This window comes from Sesamum indicum, linkage group LG1 (genome assembly GCF_000512975.1).
Source record: "Sesamum indicum cultivar Zhongzhi No. 13 linkage group LG1, S_indicum_v1.0, whole genome shotgun sequence".
In the NCBI taxonomy this organism is placed as follows: Eukaryota; Viridiplantae; Streptophyta; class Magnoliopsida; order Lamiales; family Pedaliaceae; genus Sesamum; species Sesamum indicum.
In genome coordinates this window covers 17281322-17303335 of record NC_026145.1, presented here as the reverse complement: position 1 = coordinate 17303335, position 22014 = coordinate 17281322, and the positions used below count along the sequence as shown (strand labels likewise).

Genomic DNA, 22014 nt, shown 5'->3' with positions numbered 1-22014 from the left:
AAATGTCAAATTATCATCTAGTCTTGCATAGTGAATTTTGCTTCAGCCTTTCTTGTGGTTTTTATGATAGGTTTTTTTTGGTCTCTTGTATTCGATCAAGATTCAAAAGTTGGGGATGACATTTATCGGATGCAAATGAGAATGATCCAGGGTTTGGTCGTCCTACGACACTTATGAAATCTAAAATTGTTCTGGGGACGTTTTCATGTCTTCCGTTTCTGTTGTTATTGTAACTGAAAATGTAGAAATAATCCTCGTAGGAAAGATCGAAATACTATCTGAGAGTTTGCATCTGAAGGTATCCTAGTGTAGAAAAAAGCTTCAAAGTTTAATAATGACTGTATTCAGTTCTTGCGGACTTACATTTTTGCAGATAATATTGGATGTGTAAATTTAGGTTTTGTTTGGATGAAAGCTGGGACCAGCGAGTTGGAAGGTATGGATTAGCGAGAAACCACTCAAAATGGTAGGTAAAAGATTAACTCCTAAACACGATTTAAATTCTGCTCTCAGACTTTGGTAGCATCTTTGAATTAGCTATTTAGGTTAGTACTTGAATTAGTGAACAACTAATTTTGTCGCAAGTGAATGTTAAAGAGTCATTATGATGTTCGTTACTTAGCTTTCGGCCATTTTGAGTCTTGTTTAATTTGTTTGTGCATCAATGGGTTGTACCCATTACCAACAAGCACATGAAGAAAAGCATGTACCTATCATAATTTGTAGTTGTATCTTTTCGCACAAAGCCGCCCCCCCCCCCCCCCCCCTCTCGTCAATATGCTACAAATACAATGTATCACATGTTCCAAATCACTTTTCTTCTAACATTTTCTGTTTTGTAACTTTTCAATTCATACGAATATATATATAACCATATTTTTATTATTATGTTAGATGATTGGCTGATAATTGAGATTTCAAATTCCCCCTACTTGAAACAAGTGGTACAATTCTCAGAATTTGCTATAATATTCTTTTTTATGTGAATTCAGCCAAACAATTTAGTTTTTGTTTATGCAGTCCTATAAACCACTATTTTATTTTCCACTTATCATTAAGGGTAAATTACATTTTTGGTCCTATAAGTGGATCTATTTTCTATTTTAATCCCACAATCAGGCCAATTCGCACATTTAGTCCTATATGTGGACCTTTTTTCGATTTCAAGATCAAAGTGGGATTCCATTAAAAAATTTAGGCTGGCGTTAAGTTTTTAACGGAATCCCTCCTTTGGTCCTGAAATCGAAAAAAAAATTCACATATGGGACTAAATGTGAGAATTGGCCTGAGTGTAGAACTAAAATTGGAAATAGGTCCACTTATGAGACCAAAAATGTAATTCACCCACTCGACGGATAGGGCATTTGACAATGGGGTAAATTACGTTTTTAGTCCCATAAGTGGACCTGTTTTCAATTTTAGTCTAACACCCAGGCCAATTTGCACATTTAGTCCCATATGTGGATTTTTTTTTTAATTTCAGGACCAAAGGTGGGATTCCGTTAATAAATTGAAGCTGGCGTTAAGTTTTTAACGGAATTCCCCTTTTGGTCCTGAAATTGAAAAAAAAATCCACATATGGGACTAAATGTGCAAATTGACCTGAGTGTGGGACTAAAATTGAAAACAGATCTACTTATGGGACCAAAAATATAAATTACTCTATCATTAATTATGACAATGGGGATTTGAGACATAGATTGATTTTTTCGTATTAAATTTTATTACATCTTCTTTTAATTCGTTCAATATATATATATATATATATATTAGGTGCATAAAAATAAGACGCTGTATGTATATAACCTAATACAACACGTGCAATCAGTCCATGTAATATTTCATCATCGACGGATATTTCACCAGTTGTAAGATAGCAAGAAACTCTTTTGCAGCCATGAGGTTTATTCATTAGGTGGATGCACCATCGCCTAATTGTCAGTCAAACAAAAAAATACACACACATGAAATTTTAAAGAGTGGAAAGCAGCATTTGATGTCAGGGCCAAAGTGGTCCCCGACCACGTAACATTGCGTACATTTTCTTAAAATTTGAACCCCAAAACTCTTAAAAATTTACCAAATTAATACACTTCGAAAAAACCTAAGCCATTGGCCATGAAAAGGGAAGAAACCCCATACCCACCCCCACTTGCCGACACCTGTCGGCATGACATCTTTTTAGCTTAGGGGCATCAATTTCATTTTATTAATAACCATAATAGTACCAACTTTTGGGGGTTCATATTATAATACTACTTTTTTGGGGTGTTTTTAGTGTAAAATATTGATATACATACATTTTTACTATATATATCCTCTCGAGAATATCATTACCAACTCATGGGCCATGCTTATATATTTTTAACCATTTGTTCATATTTACTTTGTTTTCTTCTCTCACCGGGACCATCTCCATTGTGTGTGGTCTAAAAGTGGGATTTTTGCACTTTGGTACTTTGGCACCTCAAGCAAAGTAGATATGTGTGCAAACAACCTAAATCAAAAGGTAAAAATTGTGTGAGAGAGAGTTTATATTCATATTGCTTGTGGCGTCAAATGCAATAATTTTGGAGCTATAGTGGGTTACACGTGAGGTCGATACTTAGATCTCTCGATCTGTGAAGATATATGCTGTGAATGTCGTGATTGACACGAATCACACTGTGTATATACTTTAAAATGCAAATATCATCATGTATGTATCTAATCATCAATCGTATACTAAAACATGGATACAATCGCACTGTGATCACACGTTGACAATACTTTAAACGCTTTTCTTATTGAGAATAAGAATATAAAAAGTGAATATGATCAAGTTTTATTTATTTTTTGAAAGTTAAATATTCTAAAGTATGTGTGATGTATACTAGTTAGATAGAGATGGGATCTTTATACTTACCTAATTAAGTGGACATAAATATCAAAGGCTAAGTCTAGAGGTGGAAACATGGAAAAAGCAAGAAGATGATAGAGCAAGGTAATTGGTTCTTTATTTATTGTATGTATGATGCTTGTAGAGAACTAGAAACTAGTCCACTAGGAAGCTTTATTTGCCTTAAGTAGAAATGAGGAATGTCCAAGATTAGAAGGGGGGAACATGGCAAACCAAGAGGATAAAGTCTCTTTTCTTTTTCAATTTTCCTAATTATTATCTTCGAATTAAAGCAAGATAATAGAATTAACGTGAGATAATTATTGTTTAGTTCTTGAAATTATTTGGCCTATTTTCTAGGGCAATTAAGATTCATTAAAGGATTTTTTTAAAAATAAAAAACCATACATATATAAAGTCGTTTGCAGACAATATGAAGTCCAAAATCATTTAAAATAAAGTAACGGTTTTGATCCTCACAATTTATTATTATTGTTGTTGTTATATGTAAAGTGATGAATTAAACTAGTAAGAATTGATTTATTTAATTTTAGGAAAATTTGAAGTAATTAAGTGCCCTTGAAGAAATAGGATTAGACCTAGGTAGCTAGATACTTACATCCCTTCAAAGGACTAATGATGGCCCTAAAATTGGTAAGTTCCTACCTCTTCTTTTATGAAATGACCCTTTCAAATTAATTAACCATTTTTTTATGAAATGACCCTTTCAAATTAATTAACCAAAGGGAGTGTATTTTTGGAGGGGTGAGTACTCCTGCAGGATATAATAATTAAATGGGCACAAATAATATATTTTTATTTAATCTTGACCAAGAAATTGAGAGTGATGATCCAGGTATTAAACTCACTAGTTAGCAACCCTTTTTTATTCCTTGCTTGCGTTTACCTAACTATTCAAAATTTCTCGAGGGATCAAATAAAACAATTCGAAACTAAAAAAAAAAAACCCAAACCCCCCCCCCCCCCCCCCCAAAACCAAAAAAGAAAAGAAGCTAAGATTAGAAGTGTTAACATATACAACATATATATATATAAACATATCTATTTATCCAAATTAAATAATAAGTAAAATTAATTAAAGATAAATTACAACAGGATTTCCTGAAATTTGGTATAATTATAAATACCCTTTCATTGTTTGAAGAATTATCAAATACTCCCTAATTTTAACTAATGTCTATTAATTAGTCCAATCCGTTAGTTCTTGTTAGGTTTTCATCCATTTTTATGGTGAACTGACTAAAATATCCTTGTGGACTTTAAATTATCATTTTACTTATTTTTTAAAATTTCTTGAATTTTTTTTGTGAACTAAGTAGATAATATTTTTATAAATTTTCAAAAATTTTCATCCACGTTGTTTGATTTTTTATAGTTTTTTTTTTTAAATACAACAAGGGGAAAATTGATAATTCCAAACCTCCATCCAAGAATTACATAATTTTATCAAAATATGAAAGAGGGTGCATTTGTAATTTTTCAAACGATGAGGTAGTATTCATAATTGTACCAAATTTCAGGAGAGCTCGTCGTAATCCACCCATTAATAAAATAGCAAACCTTAATAGGATTAATTACACTTAGGTCCCTCTAAAAATGTGAAATTATAATTTTTTCAAAAAAGAAACTTTTAAAGTGACACTTACAATCCCTTCGAGATATCTCTATTTACTCCTGTCCCCCTTCTATTAGGGTTTCGATTGAAAATACGTACGCTGATAAAAAATTACATAAAGTTTAAAATTTACAATTCATTCAACATTTCACTATTGATATTTATACTTATAAGGGGTGACTGTAATATATACATTTTTTGATACTTTTACACTTAAAACGTACGGATTTGAAAATACAAAAATACACTTTCTTCATACTTATTGATTCTTCAATTTTATGGGCTTTAACCTTGACTAATTTTGTTATTTCTTGTTGAGAATTTCCACACTTTAGGTAAAAAATAGCAGTAAAAAGATGTAAAGAATGCTAAAAATGACATAAACGAGGGTGCAGCTATAGGTAGCATATGGTTTGAAGCTGTGGTAGTAAATATTAAGTGGATGTTAATATGTTGTTGGACAAATTAAGAAAGAATTGAAAGGCAACGGTGGAGCAGAGGAAAGATACTCATTTGGAAAGAACTGATGGGGGTGGGGGTGTTGGGCCCATGTGAAAATGAGGGCTGTCCCTCAATCCCATTCAGGTTGCTGTATTAGAAAATCATTACAAAGCAATGCGTTTTCGGATTCTGATTGGCTACTTTCTGTACGTACAGCAACTGCAGATGTTGACATGTTTCTAACCTTGTACGGAAACATCTCTCCAGTTTCTTACATGCATCTGCCTTTCTCTTTAATTTCCTCAATAGTTATTCTTGGACTTGACTATTTTCATCTATATTTTCTTTTCCTTTTACACGCAGTTTTTCACATTGGCTTTTTTGGGGGAATGCCAAAACTAGCCAAGAATGAGTTTCCTTAATAAACTAATAAGGTCAGCTGTCTGTAGTTTTATTATTCTTTCTTTTCTTGTTGGGGTTTGAAGAGGAAAAAAGGAATATATATGGAAGCAAACTCAATAATCACTGCATATATATAGAATAAGGAAATCACACTAGTGTTACTGTGTGCTTTCTCTGTGTGAAATGTCAAAGTCTTGATAATATAATTTTCTGGGGTGACAGAATATATTCCATAAAAAGAGTCTGTGAATGAATCAATTACTTGCAACCATCCTCTGTTAAATCTTCCTATGTTTAAGGGGATTTTTCTGTTCTTGGTTTCCCCCCCCCCCCCACCCCCTTCTCTCTCTCTCTCTAACACACACACACACCAGATTTGTTTCTTCCCTTTTTTAGGCCTTATCACAGCTCCCACATCCAACCAAAAGTTTGTCTGTGTTCTTGCCAAATTTGTAAGCATCCCATCTTAGCTACCCTTTTCTTCTTCACACACTCCACTACATATCCTGCTTTCTTCTTCCATCTCCTTACCACTACTTGACTTGTTACTATTAGTCAAATTCTTGTTCTCAACACTTGCAAACAGGTAAACTCCACCATATCTATAAACTCCTCTTCTGATCTTTATTCAACTGGCCACACAAATCTATGACCTTTAATTACACTGGTTTCCAAGTTTGTATATATATATATATATATATATGTATACAACATTTGACCTTTTGGTTGATACATGTTATTGAGATCAGAAGAAGAAGAAGAAGAAGAAAAGGGTAGAGCTGGTGAGATGGTGAGAGGAAAGACTGAGATGAGGCGTATAGAGAACGACACAAGCAGACAAGTCACCTTCTCCAAGAGGAGAAATGGGCTGCTCAAGAAAGCTTTTGAGCTTTCAGTCCTTTGCGATGCTGAAGTTGCACTCATAATCTTCTCCCCAAGAGGCAAGCTCTATGAATTTGCAAGTTCAAGGTAACTACCTACACATACATAAGATTTTATTTATAATTAATTCTTGGTTCAAATCTATCTTTTTCTTTAATTTTCTGCTAGCTCATATATATAGATATCATCTATACAGTTTGTTTTACAAGTGTATACATGTATAGGTGTTACTGTTCTTCCCCTAATTTGACAACTTGATTCCAAATCTTGGTGCGTTTTTAGGTGGGTTTTTAAGATCGTGATGAGTATATGTGAAATTAGGTTTATAACTTGGGCTTTCTCCAAAACCCAGTTTAAGTCTGAACTAGATCCTTCATTTCTGAGGAGTGCTTTAGTGAAATGATCTAACTTTTACACACTGTCTGGTCTTGAAAATGCTATTAGAGTAGATGTAATCAATCTAGGGGAAGAACCCTTTTTCATTCATCTGAAGAACCCTCTTGGTAAATTAAATTAACTCTTGGTCAGATGATTTATTTATATATATACATTTGCAAAACTGCAAGAGGCAAATATATACCTATCTATATAGCTTCTCATATTAGGACGAACATATATCAGTTTTTCTGAAAAAACAAGAATTGATGTAATTTCTAGTTAAAGAAATAGGTTGATTTAGATTTCATGTAGCACACACAAATATATATATATATATATATGTGTGTGTGTGTGTTACAAGAAACACATCAATTCATTTGTTATTGTACTACAAGTAAATTAAGGACTCTTGGATATATATATAATATCAAAGTTCATATATACTTTAATTTCTTGAATTATATATGTTATATGTCAAACCAATTAAATTAAAAAGATTACAATTCACATAATTATTCTGGGTTCTCTTCTTTTAATGATGATGATCAAGAATGAATCACAAAACCCAACAATAGAAGAATTTACATGACCTTTCTAGCTAGCTAGTAATCACCTATATATATATATGTATATAGCTAGGGCGCCATAACATGTAAACTTATAATTATCTTTCAAGTATCCATGTTAATATAGTGATGGGAAAGCAGTAAAGGGTAGAGATTGATTCCCACTATAGAAGAGTAGCATTATGAAAAAATGTGATGGTCAGTAGTGATGATGTATAAAGAAACTGTACTTAATCTGATGTTTAAAAGAGTGGAATAAAAGTAGTAAAGTGATGTCTGAGGTGCTGAATGTGTGTGTGTTTATGTTGTTGAACAAGAGTTTAATTATTCTTCTGTCTTTGTTCAAGAGGCCAACCTCTTCATCTGTTCCCTTAATTTATATCACACCCAGAGAATCTTTTTTTTTGGCAGCAAATGTACGGACTTGCCTTATTCTACAATCTTGCTGATTCCAACACACACACACACACACACACACATATATATATATATATATATATCAACTTTGATTAGTATATATTTAGTGAGAGCTCTGCACATTTTCAAAAACATTTCAACTTTTCCTCAGTTCGAAAAACTAGAAATAAAACCTTATATATATATATGTACTGTGGATTCTTTCTGATTATATTTTAATTTACTTTAATACTTGGTATACATGTATGTCTGTGTGTGTCTGTGTTCTTCACTAACCTTTTGGGTAATAAAGGCACATAATTGAACTGCAGCTTCATGAGCCTCTCTCCATTGTGTCTGTGAAGTAGTACTCCATTAATTAAAAGAGAGTATTAATAGAGACTTTTATGCATTTAACGATGACTAATATATATATATATAACTTTGATGCGTGTGTATAATATATATATTGAAGAATTTTTCTTAAGAAAAAACATGTTATTCTGTCTGAATAATACAAAATAATGTTTAGTTACATATGTATATAATGTGTGTATGTCTGTCCATATTGATATTTATAACATGCAAATTTAATGTTATAGCTAGAGTTCAGTTTCTCAGCTCAAATTAGAAATAAAAGTGTCATCAAAGTGATGATCTTATCCTAAGTGCCTCCTAATTAGTTCAAAGCTTATTTATATTGAAAGAATTTTTTCAGTAATAACTATGAAATAACCAATTTACATCAATCAGTTTATGTCGGTCTTAATAAAATTCTAAAGGTGAGTCATCAAACAAAATTAAATTGAAAAGTGGTAAAACCTTATTATATTCACCATTGAAATATAGTATTATGTACTTAATATATTTGTTATTTATATAAAATAGATCAGTGCATATTGCATAATATATATTTATATTACTTGTTATAAAAATAAGTCATTCTTAATTAACAATTAATAAAATAATTACATTTTTATATAAAACTTTAATTTGTTAATTTAGACTCTCTCTATATATAGACTATAGTCATGCATGTACTAATGGTATTAATCGAGTTATTAAATTAATAATTAATAAATTATTGATTATATATATTAATTGATTTGTTATATAAATTAACGAGTAGAAGTTCACTGAATAAAATACAAATCTTTATTACTCTTTTTTGGATGGAAAAAATAAGTTGAATTATTTTTGAATTGTGATTAATTACTCACCAGACCTATTTTGATTTTTTATTTCTTTTACTTTTTTGGTTTGGCAAAACTTATATTATGCACCAAGTGTTTCATGTGTTAGGCACATACATTTTGTTGCTTCATTGTAGCAAACTGATAGAAATGTGCATATTCCCTTTTTGTTAATTTTCTAACAAAATATTTTAAAGAGGACCAAAAATATATAATTTTTAGAATTTTGAGACTAATATACTAAGCCTGAAAGCTTGGGATTATATATGAAAACCCCCTTATTAAATGATCAAAAGTGTAATTTTTGCTCAGTTGAGTTGAGGTTCAGGTGTAAAACATGTGCCAGTTGTCGTTAAAATTAACAACAATTTAAGTTATAGGACAAACATTATGATTTTTCTTTAAAATTTGGTACCTAAAACAAAATTTTGAAAAATTGGGGGCCATTTTTACAAGCCCTCCTATTCTGTATGGGACCAAAAATTTATTTTTCTTTGCAATATTCGTAGATATTGCAAAGTGATATATACAACCCAAAAAATGTTTAAAAATTCATGAAAAAAAAAAAACTATCAAGTAAACTAAATTATTCTAAATCAAAATCAAGAATATATAACTAAAATTACTTGCTAGATAAAAAATTGTCTACTAATGAAAATATTTTTAAAAAATTACTAATGTGATGATACATTACAAAATTAAATATTGTGCTAAACATGCTAATCAGTAAAAGAGAAAATCATAAATAGTTCTCTATGAAAAAATAATATAAAAAAAATGAAAATTAAATTTCATGCATTCTACGTTCTGGTTGTGTTTATTTTAGTGGAAGAAGTGGCCAAGCCAAAAACATAAGGGGGTCAAATTAAGCAATAGATATATAGAATAGAATGGACTTTATATATAAGTAATAATAGCATAATTGTTGTACTTGAATTTAATTAAATAAAATCTACTTTTATTATATCACAAAGAATGTATATATATAAAAATAAAAGTAAGGGATTTGTTTTATTACCATAACTTAACATGTTATATAAGTTAGGTTTTTCAAAATCACTTTAAGATCATAAATCCGGTTATAATTGTTCATTATTAAGTGCTCATTATTGAGAGACAGAAGGGAATATGATAGAATTGAAAAGATTAGATTTGATATGTTAATAAAAATAATAATTCAATTAATTAATGAATCTCATAACATTGTGCTTAGTTTATTAGGAAAAAAATATAAGTTAAGTGATCTTGGAGAACTTTTATTAAAGTATATATGACACTCTATTATTTACCTTCCTAACTTTTCTCTAATATAAAGACTAATTAAGATATTGTTCCCTCCACAATTTCACAAAGCATATCTCTATTTTGATTTGTCCAAAAACCTTTGTCCTGCGCGAAAAAATTTACAATTTTAGTCTAATAAGCATAGGAGAGTGGCATTTTTTGTTCTATTGGAATTCATTTTTGCAATTAGAACGTATAACTAAAAAAAAAATGGCACATTCAGAACAAATCGACCGGAATTTGTTTTTTTTTAGAAAACACTATATGACCTACAAGGTGACCCAATAAATGGGGATTCCAGCCAAAATGCTAGTGTGGCTTCTGAGTTGGTATTTCAATTTTTTGGATAAATTGCAATTTTAGTCCTATAAATTTGGGAACTTTTGTAATGCCACATTAGTATTTTTGCTTGAATCCCAATTTATTTGGGACATATGTAGGTCACATGTGGTATTTAATTGTGGGCAAAATTTATAAATTCTAATATTTTGTCCTTAATTTGTGGAATTCTTTTAGGTACAAGGCCTAATTGTAAAAATGATTCCAACATGACCAAAAATACCATTGGTCATCCCCTATATGTGCATGATCAAAATTGCAATTTTTTCTAATATAAGCATTTTTATTGAGAAGTGGCAAACACCCTTTTAATTGAAAGGTAAATTACAACTTCTTCTCTTGAGATTTAGCATAATTATGGATACCACTTATTGTTTGAAAAATTACAAATACCCCTTCAAATGAAAAATAATTATGTACCCCTTAGACGGTAAAGTAGACATTACTATTAAGTTTACCCTTGTTGAATTTTTCAAAATATAAAAATAATATTTGGAAAAATAAAAAAAATAAGGGTGGATAAAATAAATAATTTAGAGGGAATATTAGTTCATAAAATTATTTTCAAGAATTATAATATATATATAATTATTTCAAATGGGTTTTTTGATCAGTTTAATATAAGAATTGAATGGAAACCTAACAAAATAAGCTTGTTATTAGGCGGACGTTAAATCAAGAGGTATTTGTAATTTTTTAAATAACGAGTAGATATTTATAGTTACGCCAAACCTCAGGAGAAATAGTTTGTAATTTACGTTTTATTTAGATATGATAGAACGGAAAGTATGTGTTTTCACAATAATCAAATTTGACATTGTTCATTAGAAACTTGAGTAAAATGTCCTCATAATCCAACTTTAAATTTTTATGAACATGGTTAGAATGTGTAGTTCGTAGAGTGAAAAAAAGCATAATTTGCTTCCGAGGGTACGTTTTGCATTAAGCAAATTACATTCTCAAAATAATATAAAACGGTCTTTGTGTAAATATCTTAAAACAAGTCTCTCCAATCAATCATAAACATCAATTCTCAAATTTTAACTTAAGTCTTGAATATTCTATAATGTAAATACATTATATATATATTGTTCAATCATTTCATTTCAGTCTTTTTTTACGTAGTGGTTTAAATATAAATTTACTCAAATGTATGACTCATTAATGATTTTACCAAAGTCATATATACATCTATATATATATATATTATGATTATTCACATGCATCTAGTTCAGATAATCATTAGCAGTAAGAGATCAATTTTATGACCAACAAGTTGCACAAAGTAACTAAACTTTGTATAACCGATGTGTTTGCATATGTTACATTAAATATAAGATGCATGTAATAGGATTTGGAATGAAAAGTGCAATTTTTGCCGAAGGAAGGCATGCATCAATTAACTTTGCTTTTCTGAGATGGACTATCACATGTATATATATGTATATATATCAGTAACTGTTTTCATGAACTAAACAGAAATTGTATTTTGTTTGACATATGAACTTGTCAGCATGCATCAGACGATAGAACGCTACCAACAGTACACTAAAGAGATCCAAGCAAACAACCCACCCGTGGAACATAACATGCAGGTTGTTTATATGTATATATATATATATAGGGTGAAATAGCAATTTATCCCCCTGTGATATTAAAATATATATATATGTTCTCTTACCGGTATATATGTTCATTGTCAATCTTGATTTTCTTTGGTGGAATCTAAAGTAGTACGTAATTCTTTGCCGGCCGATGACGAATGTGTTGATTTTACTTTCCTGAAAATTGCAGCATTTGAAGCATGAAGCAGCAACTATGATGAAAAAGATAGAGCAACTTGAAGCAACAAAACGGTTTGATTAATACAACATATGAATAATCTCAGAATTTAGATTTTCATAAAACTTTGACCCGCCTGTTCTGTTAATGATTAATTGCAAGTAATACGCATATATGCTCTCCAGGAAGCTACTTGGGGAAAATTTAGGAAACTGCAGCATTGAAGAACTGCAACAGCTCGAACAGCAGCTGGAGCGGAGTGTCAGTATCATCCGTGCAAGAAAGGTATAATATTATATATATATATGTATATGTATTTATGGAGTAGTTCATTTAATAATATATAGAGCATAGAGTAATACGATAATCCATTATTTATAATTTTTGGTATTCAGATGCAAGTGTACAAGCAACAGATTGAGCAGTTGAAACAAAAGGTAATACATGTTTGAGAAAATCCAAAGAAATTGTGCACGATGAGATGGACCAAGTATGTTATTTTAGTGATGGTTCTCATGTTGTAATGTTATGTATTTGCCGGGGTCAGGGAAGAGCTCTAGCAGCTGAAAATGCGATGCTGTCTGAGAAGGTGAGCACTTTGATGTTTCTGGCCTCTAACTGCATGTACCATACATGGTTATGCATGAACTTAATTGGACTTATTCTGATCATGTTTGAATTAGTTTGGAGTGCATGGACAAGTACAGGGAGCTGGATCGAACGAAGAGAGGGGTGGAATGGTGGGTTCTGCGGAGATCAGTGAGATATCGGACGTGGAGACAGAATTGTTCATCGGACCCCCTGAGACGAGGAACAAGCGTCTGCCTTCCAGAAATGAAATGTGAATAATAATTAATGCTTTAATTTGTAAGTTATATAAATATGTAATCTGTGATGATGATTTCCCATTGGTGTCAATTAGTAAATTCCCGAGTTTATGGTTTTGAAATTGCAAATAATGCCAATTGCAGCTGTGAAAACCACATTGTTTTTTGGCTTGGTAGTGGCGTATGTGACTACTGACTACTGACTACCTACGTACATACACTTTGATCTGATATATATTTATATGTGCTTCTGCAGATTAATTCTGTTTGTGATGCCTTAATAATAAATCACTACTGTTTGTTTATGATGTATCACAAATAATTGTTTATGATGCCTTAAATTAGATAAAATATTTGAACAAGGTACACTCTATTTATATTTGTGAATTGAGGGCAATATGCATTGACGACATCATCAAGCGCATATGTATGTGATGTCAATTGAAAATTTGACACAAGTTATAACTTATTTACATGAGCTGCGTAGTTGATTTGCATGTAGGTTAGAGAGAGAGAGAGAGATGTCCAAGAGTGGTGAGAACATTAATGTCAAGTAGGTGGGGTTAACATATGCATATATAGGATTTGTTTTTGAACTATGTACAGTAACCATATATGACTATAATTTAATAAATTGGGCTTATGGGCTTGCATTGCCTTAAACCATTTGGGCTCAAATTCAAGGCATAGGTCCATCACAGAATCATATATGAAGCAGTGAGAAAAAAGTGGTCAAGCTCAAAAAGTACCAAATTCTCCAATCATCATTTTACATAAAATTTTATGTAGACAAAACAATGAGTGAGGCTAGGACGAAAAAATTAATATTTGCATTCTCGTGACAATCAAAGGCAGCCTGTGCTCGTGCACCACATTAGGAACCTACCATGTGAAAATTTTCTACTGCACTACTCCACTAATTAATTTCTCAATATATATATATATATATATAAACATATCTTTACATGTTCAAGCAGATGAAAATTAAAAATTGAAACCTAAATTTGATAAAGTAATTTCAAACTTCTCCCTCTACAGTGATTGCCCATTTCCAAAAGAACATTACCGCTAGCGCGCACCTGTAACTAGCGTCCACTCCACATAGTACAGTGCCAGCTCAATGCAGCCCAACAAAATTGCAAGATATGCAGCAAGCAGGTGAGGTGCTTGCTTCCATTGACGATTTCTTGCTACATTTCAACCAAGGAATAAATAACCTAGACACACCTAATAAGTTTGACGATACCAACTTTACAAGTTGACCATAATTACCACAAATTCTACACCACGCCTACAAAACATTAATTAGGGATATAGGGTTCAAACAAAGTCACACAAGGATTATGATCATATTGCATAATCTCCGCGGCACGTTCAAACTCTTCTCGCAGGACCCTTATGCTGTATTTGTCCACCACCCGGCCAAGATCATGAGATACCTCAAATGGATCCTCAATGCATATCAAGTGCCGGTCATTGCCAACCCTCCTAGTCCAGTCCTTAGCTCTCTTGCTGTCATTCACAAGATTCTCGATTGGTTATCTCGCCAAAGGAAGTAGCTCATTTTCCTCCCCTATCTCCCCACCAAACCAATCCCCCTAGTTTTATTATGCCAAAAGGAAAAGTGGACAAAGATTTTGAAAACAATGCCACATTCAACAGCACCATCTGAATTGGTGAGAAGGCATGCTTAATCCAACAAAAAATAACCATATGATGATAACCTACCCATCAAGTTATGCAAGTGTATACCCCTAACAAAAGTATATATCAGGTAACTGTTTCTCACCTCAGTGTACTTCCTGTACGAACTGATATAACGTCATTTGCGTAATCATGACAATAAGCCCAATAATGGAAAAAGGCCCACACTAATTGAGCAATACTTTCCCCATTCCGCAACCCAAAATTCTGAAGCTTTTCCACTTGATCAAAATAAGCACATTCAACGTTGTCCACAATTGTAAAATAAGTAATCTCCATTCCCTGTCAAAGAAAAGAAAGAAGGGATGACAATAAATTTAAAAAACACGATTGCTGACAGTCTCCAGCCCAAAATGAGCAATGAATCAGAGATAAAACAAAACTGAGAAAAAATGTCAGATCAATGCAGGTTTTAATAAATCAAACCTAAGAGCACATGTAGTATTTCCTTGGGCGAGTTCATATTTTCATTAAATAGAATTGGTCCTTGTTATACCACTTGGTTCATCCAAAGAAACATTGTATCACTAGACAACCAAAAAGTTGGTGTCCACATTTCATGCACAAAGCAACACAAGTGAGAGTAGAAATGAGAAAAGAGCTTTCTAGTGTTCTACTGTAAACATCACTGGGGCTACCCCAGCATTCTTATGTCTGTGTACAGCATATGCAGCAAGAAAAATTCCAAAGTACCAACATAGAACAAAACAAATCAGAAAATTTCCAGGAGCAGCAACTGCAATAGAATTTCAAGCTCAGTTTCTTGTTGCGTACCTGCAAGCATGGAAGAATGGCAGGTCTGCGCTGTTGTAAGAAATGAATGCACATTAATACATACCTGAACAATATTCAGACAATTGATTAGCCATAAAGAAATACACAAGGGCTGAGATGTAAGGGTAATTGGTCAAGTTAGATGAACTCACGCATAACTTGATAGTGTTCCTTGGTAAGTTTCATTTACTCCTCTTGATTTAGCCCAGTGTTTGATAATGAACGCCAACTGCCGGAGTCTTACATCTATCTGAGCATAATCTCGAAGCAGTTTTGTATTTACAACAGCCAGCACATTGTTTACACAAATGTCACAGGAGATACCAGTAACTGGATCCTTGAGCTTAACTATAGGAACTCTGGCACGCGTAAGTGCCTGGAGAAGGAACAAGGACAAAAATTAAGATTAAAAGCTATCTTCAGGTTAAGATCACCATAGAGGCAAGCAAGAAAAATAAGCAAAGAGGGGCAAATTATGCCATCCTTAACAACCCTATGCAAACATGGTTCTCATGCAATAGGAAATGAACTTAACTTAATTTACCTAACAAACGGAAACTAAAATCCAAGTAAAAGATAAGGCATGAGCAGGCATTGAATACCTGCACATTCTGCAGATTGTCTGACTGCAAAATATCTGCCAGCTTTAGCAAGATTTCTGACTTGTCAATATTGCCAAGTTCCATAGCAAGGCAGACATCAATGTCACTCTTTGAAAAGCCAAACGAGTTGGCACATGATCCATAAACATGTAATCGAGCCTCCGGCCACTCCTTGCTGACATGCTTCTCCAGTAGCATCATCAGTTGTTTTTGCTTGACCTTTTCTTCATCAGCTGGAATTAACGACTCAAACACTGCTAAAAATGGAGCATTAAAACTGTTTATGTCACTTCGACAGGCCATCTGCCTCTTAACATTCCTCATTCTCTGACCCATTATCCATTGTCCTCTCTTATCAGATCTATAATCCTGATCATAAAGAGCAAAACTTAACTAGCAAGAAAGAGAAGTTCATCTTAGAGAGTTATTTCTCAGACACAATTTGAATCTTCAAAGCTTAAAAGAGGAACCAGTATGGCAGTATCTAAAAATTAATTGTTCCAAAAAAGTCTAAAAGAAATCTCAATCCCGTTTCAACCACAGCAAAATTAATAACTCACATACATGTTAAAAACTAGTTTCTAATTCTGACTAAGGAATACAGGAACAAATTCTAGGTCAATTGACGGTGAAATACACTTATAGATGACATAATTCTCCATTGGTTGCCGCTTGCCAAACCATAAAATATATCCATTACCAAGGTCCACCGATAATCATCAAATTTGGTGCATAAACTTCTTATACAGATCTAGATCAGATTAATTCAACTGCACTTTTCAGAGAGATGCTAATCTTAATCATTCTGTCACTCATATGAACCCCAACTCAGAACATTGAATCAATAGATTAGTTCATTAGTTTAATTTCATAAAGAAGTTTATCTGGCGCATGGCATGTCATGATGCAAAGGTGCTTCGGTATTAGTATTTTTATAGAACTAGTAACTTCACCAAAATCAGCAGGTATAGTGTAAGATTTTAATTTTTTAGCCAAAATTCAGGCAAAAAGCAATTATGCTGAGGATTTTAGCAACGAAATCAATTTTTTATTCGAAGCAAATTATTTTATATTGTAGCAAGAAAATTGAGTTGTGACATTAATAATAACAATAATTACATCACGATAAAGTAATCAGAAAATTACCGAAGATTCAAGGAGAAAAGACACACACACACACAAAAAAAAAGGTTACTGCTGGAGAGAGAAACTGACGTAGGTTAAGGTTTTCACTTCAGTTTTTTGGTTAATTTTTTTTTTATTAAAAGCCCAGCCAAGCCTCTTAAAGCTGGCCTTCAGCCATTCGCACCATGGTGCCCCAGAAAAAGGGGCTCTGGCGCACCATGGCTGAAAATGGCACTGGGTCTCGCCTTTTGCACCATGCACAATTTATAACTGTGCACAAACTATAAAAATAATGTATTGGTATTAAACATGTGGACAGCTTTTAACTATTTAAAGTTGTCTGGTATTCAGTTCCTGCAGTGGCAACCTCGAGAATAGTACCAAGTAAGAATAGAGAAGGGTGATGGTGATGCATAAGTCCATGATATATGATTGTTGGCTTTCAAGATATGCATACATCTGTGTTATTGTCATATATATACGATGATACTTCTTGATTGCCATGAGTAATCCAGTAAAAATGATGCTTCCAATCCACGTGGCCCAAATATTGCAACAGGATTACCTTTCTCATTTTTCTAGTTGCTATTAGAAGATTTCTAAGATGCTAGGCAATGTTCTTCATAATATTTAGAATCTCTATCATAATTCCAGTGCTGCACAAGATCAAACTTGAGAATTTAATCCTGCTCATTCATATAATAGCAATTGGATTGCCACATTAAATGCCTCCAACAATATTAATTAGCCACATTTATGAAGCCAATACTTCTAATGTAATTTGTTCTGTTTCAAACAAGAACGATTCATAACTTCATTGAGAGATTAAAAAAAATGGAGTATGACCACTTAGAATATCTTCCGAAATAAAGAACAGAAGAAACATATGGACAAAGAGATTACCTTGTCACGATAATGTTTCTTTTTATCACTCCTCTCGCCAGATTCATCTTCAAGTCCCAGAGAACCCACAAGCTGATCCTCCAAATCATGAATCTCGGTCTGCCCTCTGTTCACCTTATCCCGCCCACCACATATCAATTCTTCACCATTTTCACCATCCTTACCATGGAGTTCCATCATAGATTCCTCAATATCAAAAGCCGAAACAGACTGCAGGCTGCTTCTAGCTGGTGGGGCAGGGGAATCAAGCTGATTACCTGATCTGTCATTCCTACATAAATCACCAAAATTAGCCTTACCCTTATCCAAATCATGAACAGAAGTCCTCCCATAACCAAACTCTCTGTTTCTCACATTCTTCACATTACTCGAAAATCCTGGTGGCGGTGCCACGGCCCTGTAACTCCCATTGTCCACTTGCTTTCTCCTGTTATCACTATTACTACTTACTTCTTGCTCGTAAGCCCTCAATATAGTAGAATTCCCTCGCGCACTCCCATCAATATCAATAGAATTCACGCGAAACCCGTTTAGCATTCTGTCCATCCGCAAACCCTCCTCCTGATATGAATTCCCTAGTCTATTCTCTCGATATAAACTCTGACGCAAAACACTTGCAGGATCACTATGTAGGATATCACGATTTAGAGACCCAAAGATGATATTCTGCTCCTGCTGATGAGGCACGCTTGACTTGGAATTGTCGCCATAAGACGCTAATTTCCTCATATCATCACCGGGCGAGATGCGGTTGGAATGAAGATTAAATTGATGCAACGCATAATTGAATCCGGCGGAAGGAGAGGAGAAATCAGGGTTTAAATTAGGTTTGACATTAGGGTTTTGCTGGAAGTAATTGTGGGGAGCAAAAGGGGGGGAAGGAGAGGGATTAGCCGGGCGGTAAAGAAAATCATGGCCGTTGGATGGAAACGCCGAGTGCGGAAGCGGGAAGGACGGAATTGTGGGTCCGACGGCCGCAACGGCCGGGTCCTGGGAGAAGGTCTGGGATGGTGGGTGGTGCAGTGGCGAGGGAGTAGGAGGGTTTGAGTTGGGTGGGTTTCGAAGGAGTTGGAGGAGGAACTCCCCGCCATTGGGCGGTGGCGCGTCGCCTCCTCGGCCGTTCATGGTGGAAATTATTGGGAGGGGACGCGCATAAAAGTGTTTTATTTCGATTCAAGAATGATCAAAGGAGTGATAATATCCGACTGCTGCTACTTGTTTTTGCCGTCTCTCACTCCCTCTCCCTCTTCAATTTCATCCTAACCCCTTAATTCTCTATTATCCCAACTTTAACCCTTCATAATAATAAATATTTTTTAACTTTATTTTTAATGTTTTTTATATCATCAACAATTCTCAACTATATTTCTTGAAATATGGTTCAATTTCAATAAATAAATTTAATAAATATATTATTTAAATTTAATTTGTAATGTAAGTTATTAAACAATTATAAAGACATTAGAAAATAACAATAACAATATTATAATCAATGGAAAATCAAGTTTTAAAACTTATGCAACTTCTTTTACATTTAAATACTTAGAAGTAAAATGTATTTGATGTTTTTCTAAATGATTACTAGTTTTTTTAATTAATAATATTCATGTTTTTGTTTAGTAGGTTTGAATTGCTTGGATTCTTAACTCACAAGAAATACATTAATGAAGTGATGCAATTTTGATACATATAAAATGTATAATCGATCAAGTTTTGATGTAGCAATATCATAATTATTTGATACATATAAAACGTTTAATCGATCAAGTTTTGATGTAGCAATATCATAATTATGAGCTAATTGATTCTTTCTTAATCTCCATGATTTTTACCATTTTAATTATTTAAAAAGAATCGGATATAATTTTGAGCTAGCAACCACACTCAACTCAAACATCATAAAACTCAATCAATTAATATATAGCATAACATTAAATTATTGTTTATTTTCTGATTGTCCTTCCCAAAATTAATTAATCAAATCAAACAAAGTCTTTGATAAAAGTAAGAATCGCGGTCGCCCGCCGAGAGTCAATGAGATCGATCCCGTGGAATCCGACATCATCGAACCGCGCCTCCACCGGCACCCCCTCTTGCACCAACATCTTAACAAACCCTTGCTGCCGATCAATCAAAGGATCGCCTCCAAACCCTACAACCAAACACCTCCCCAGATTCTTCAGCTTCTTCTCAATCGATTTGTCCATCAACGGATTACTAAACCTGTGATCTCGATCCGTTCCCACTGGCAGCGCCAGCTCCCAGAGCAAATCTTGAACCGGCAGCGGAAAATACTGATCAGTAGCTAGCTTTAGCTCGCTTTTCGTCCGCTGCTTCGCTCCGAAAAACGGCTGGTTAAGTATGATTCCAGCAACTTTCAGCGGATGAATATGCAGCTCCTGCAGCCGTAGCGCGGCGTTGAAGGCAATGTTCGCGCCGGAGCACGAGCCGTAGAGGTAGCACCTAGAGAAATCGCCGTAGTCCCTGATCCACTGGTCGCCATGGATACGATCAGCGGCCTGGGTCCGGACCCACAATATGGCATCGATCGCGTCCTCATACTGGGCGGGGAGACGGCTCTCGGGAGCGAGACGGAACTCGACGGCGACGACAATGGCGGGGACTTCGGAGGAAACGCGGTTGGTGCTCTCGTGGATGATGCTCTCGGCGACGCTCATGGAAATCCAGGAACCGGGGTGGAAGAAGAGGATGATGGGGAGGCGGGCGACGGAATTGTCATTGGAGGGGAGCTTGGCAGGGCGGTAAAGTCGCATCCAGGTTTTCTTGTCGGGGTTGAGAGTGACATCCTTGCTGAGGACGGAGTGGGCGGCGTGTTGGGGGGACTCGCCGGTGGCGGCGGAGGTGGGGAGTTTGACGTAGCGGGTGAGTGAACCATCGTGGTTGAGGGAGACGTTGAGGTGTTCGTAGGGATCGAATTTTGACATGATATATCTGACGAGTTTATTGAGATGAGTAAGTTAAATGTATGTGAATATTTTTGATGATATCTGATTAGGATTTCTGATGAATTCCTTAGGAGAAAATTGACTTTTGTTTAATTTATTTTTATTTTTTATGTTAGTAAATTATTTGGGAAAGAAGGGGTTGTGCTTGATTTTCGTTGTTCAAAGCTTTGTAACAACAATATTTGAGGAGAAATTGTTAAGCTTTTAAGCAAGTTTTAAGTAGGGTTCCAATCCCACGTGTTCATTTAATTTGTTTCATAAAATAGTTAGGTTAATTAATTTTGGAATAGACATACATTTTATGTAAATAATCTGTATTTACCCCAAAATATAAGAGCTAATATAAAATTTCTTTTGATAAAATAATTTAGTATTGATAGAAGAAAAATATCCTTCTTATGTTTTAAAATTTTAACTGAAAACCCCTTTATGTTAAAAATATAGATAAGAAACTCCCTGTGTTTTTCAAAATAATGCATACTCTAATCTTCCGTCAGTTGTCAACTTATCATTAATGTTATTGAAACTTTAATTGAAATGTCCGTTATACCATTGTTATAATAATTATTAATCTTTAATAGTTGAAAAATAAAAGGTTTACATTTTAATTAATTTAAAAAATATTTTTTTATGTATATATATACTATACATATATAATATAAGAGAGGCAAGGTCGCTATCGCCGTTGCCGCCCTCACAAATGGGACGACGGCTTTGCCCCTTTAGAAGGGGACGATGTGGCATTGCCAACGACTCACTCTTTCGAGCGGTTGTCCACTTCCCTGGGCTAGTATTATCGCTTCAGATTTAGGGTAATGGCGCTCGGTGGCGAGGCGAGTCAGCAGAAAAGATGAAAAAAATATTATTTTAATTTTAAAAATTAAATAAAATTAGTCAAGATGATGTAATTTTTCAAAATATATTAAAATTTTTATT

The 22014-nt window shown here is 33.7% G+C and overlaps 3 protein-coding genes across 3 annotated transcripts; 1 reads left to right on the top strand and 2 right to left on the bottom strand.

Moving 5' to 3' along the window:
- LOC105171709 (MADS-box protein SOC1) lies at positions 5504–13265 on the top strand. The gene is made up of 8 exons (XM_011092915.2): positions 5504–5943; positions 6107–6326; positions 11909–11990; positions 12190–12251; positions 12363–12462; positions 12573–12614; positions 12725–12766; positions 12861–13265. The coding sequence occupies exons 2-8, from the start codon at positions 6145–6147 to the stop codon at positions 13020–13022; spliced, it is 672 nt and encodes a 223-aa protein (XP_011091217.1). The 5' UTR covers positions 5504–5943; positions 6107–6144; the 3' UTR covers positions 13023–13265.
- LOC105171704 (UTP:RNA uridylyltransferase 1) lies at positions 13925–19366 on the bottom strand. The gene is made up of 6 exons (XM_011092903.2): positions 18113–19366; positions 16085–16453; positions 15635–15858; positions 15483–15546; positions 14794–14990; positions 13925–14516 (listed from the first exon to the last, which is right to left on the bottom strand). The coding sequence occupies exons 1-6, from the start codon at positions 19235–19237 to the stop codon at positions 14306–14308; spliced, it is 2190 nt and encodes a 729-aa protein (XP_011091205.1). The 5' UTR covers positions 19238–19366; the 3' UTR covers positions 13925–14305.
- LOC105171693 (probable carboxylesterase 9) lies at positions 20095–21057 on the bottom strand. The gene has a single exon (XM_011092890.2). The coding sequence runs from the start codon at positions 21055–21057 to the stop codon at positions 20095–20097; it is 963 nt and encodes a 320-aa protein (XP_011091192.1).

Bases quoted from the DNA above. Each gene is read 5' to 3' on its own strand.
- LOC105171693 (XM_011092890.2), bottom strand. From the start codon at position 21,057: ATGTCAAAATTCGATCCCTACGAACACCTCAACGTCTCCCTCAACCAC.
- LOC105171709 (XM_011092915.2), top strand. From the start codon at position 6,145: ATGGTGAGAGGAAAGACTGAGATGAGGCGTATAGAGAACGACACAAGC. The intron at 12,252-12,362 runs GTTTGATTAATA...TATGCTCTCCAG, and splicing joins CAACTTGAAGCAACAAAACG to GAAGCTACTTGGGGAAAATT. The intron at 12,463-12,572 runs GTATAATATTAT...TTTGGTATTCAG, and splicing joins GTATCATCCGTGCAAGAAAG to ATGCAAGTGTACAAGCAACA.
- LOC105171704 (XM_011092903.2), bottom strand. From the start codon at position 19,237: ATGAACGGCCGAGGAGGCGACGCGCCACCGCCCAATGGCGGGGAGTTC. The intron at 15,859-16,084 runs GTATTCAATGCC...TTCCTTCTCCAG, and splicing joins ACAATCTGCAGAATGTGCAG to GCACTTACGCGTGCCAGAGT. The intron at 14,517-14,793 runs GTGAGAAACAGT...TGTGAATGACAG, and splicing joins CGTACAGGAAGTACACTGAG to CAAGAGAGCTAAGGACTGGA.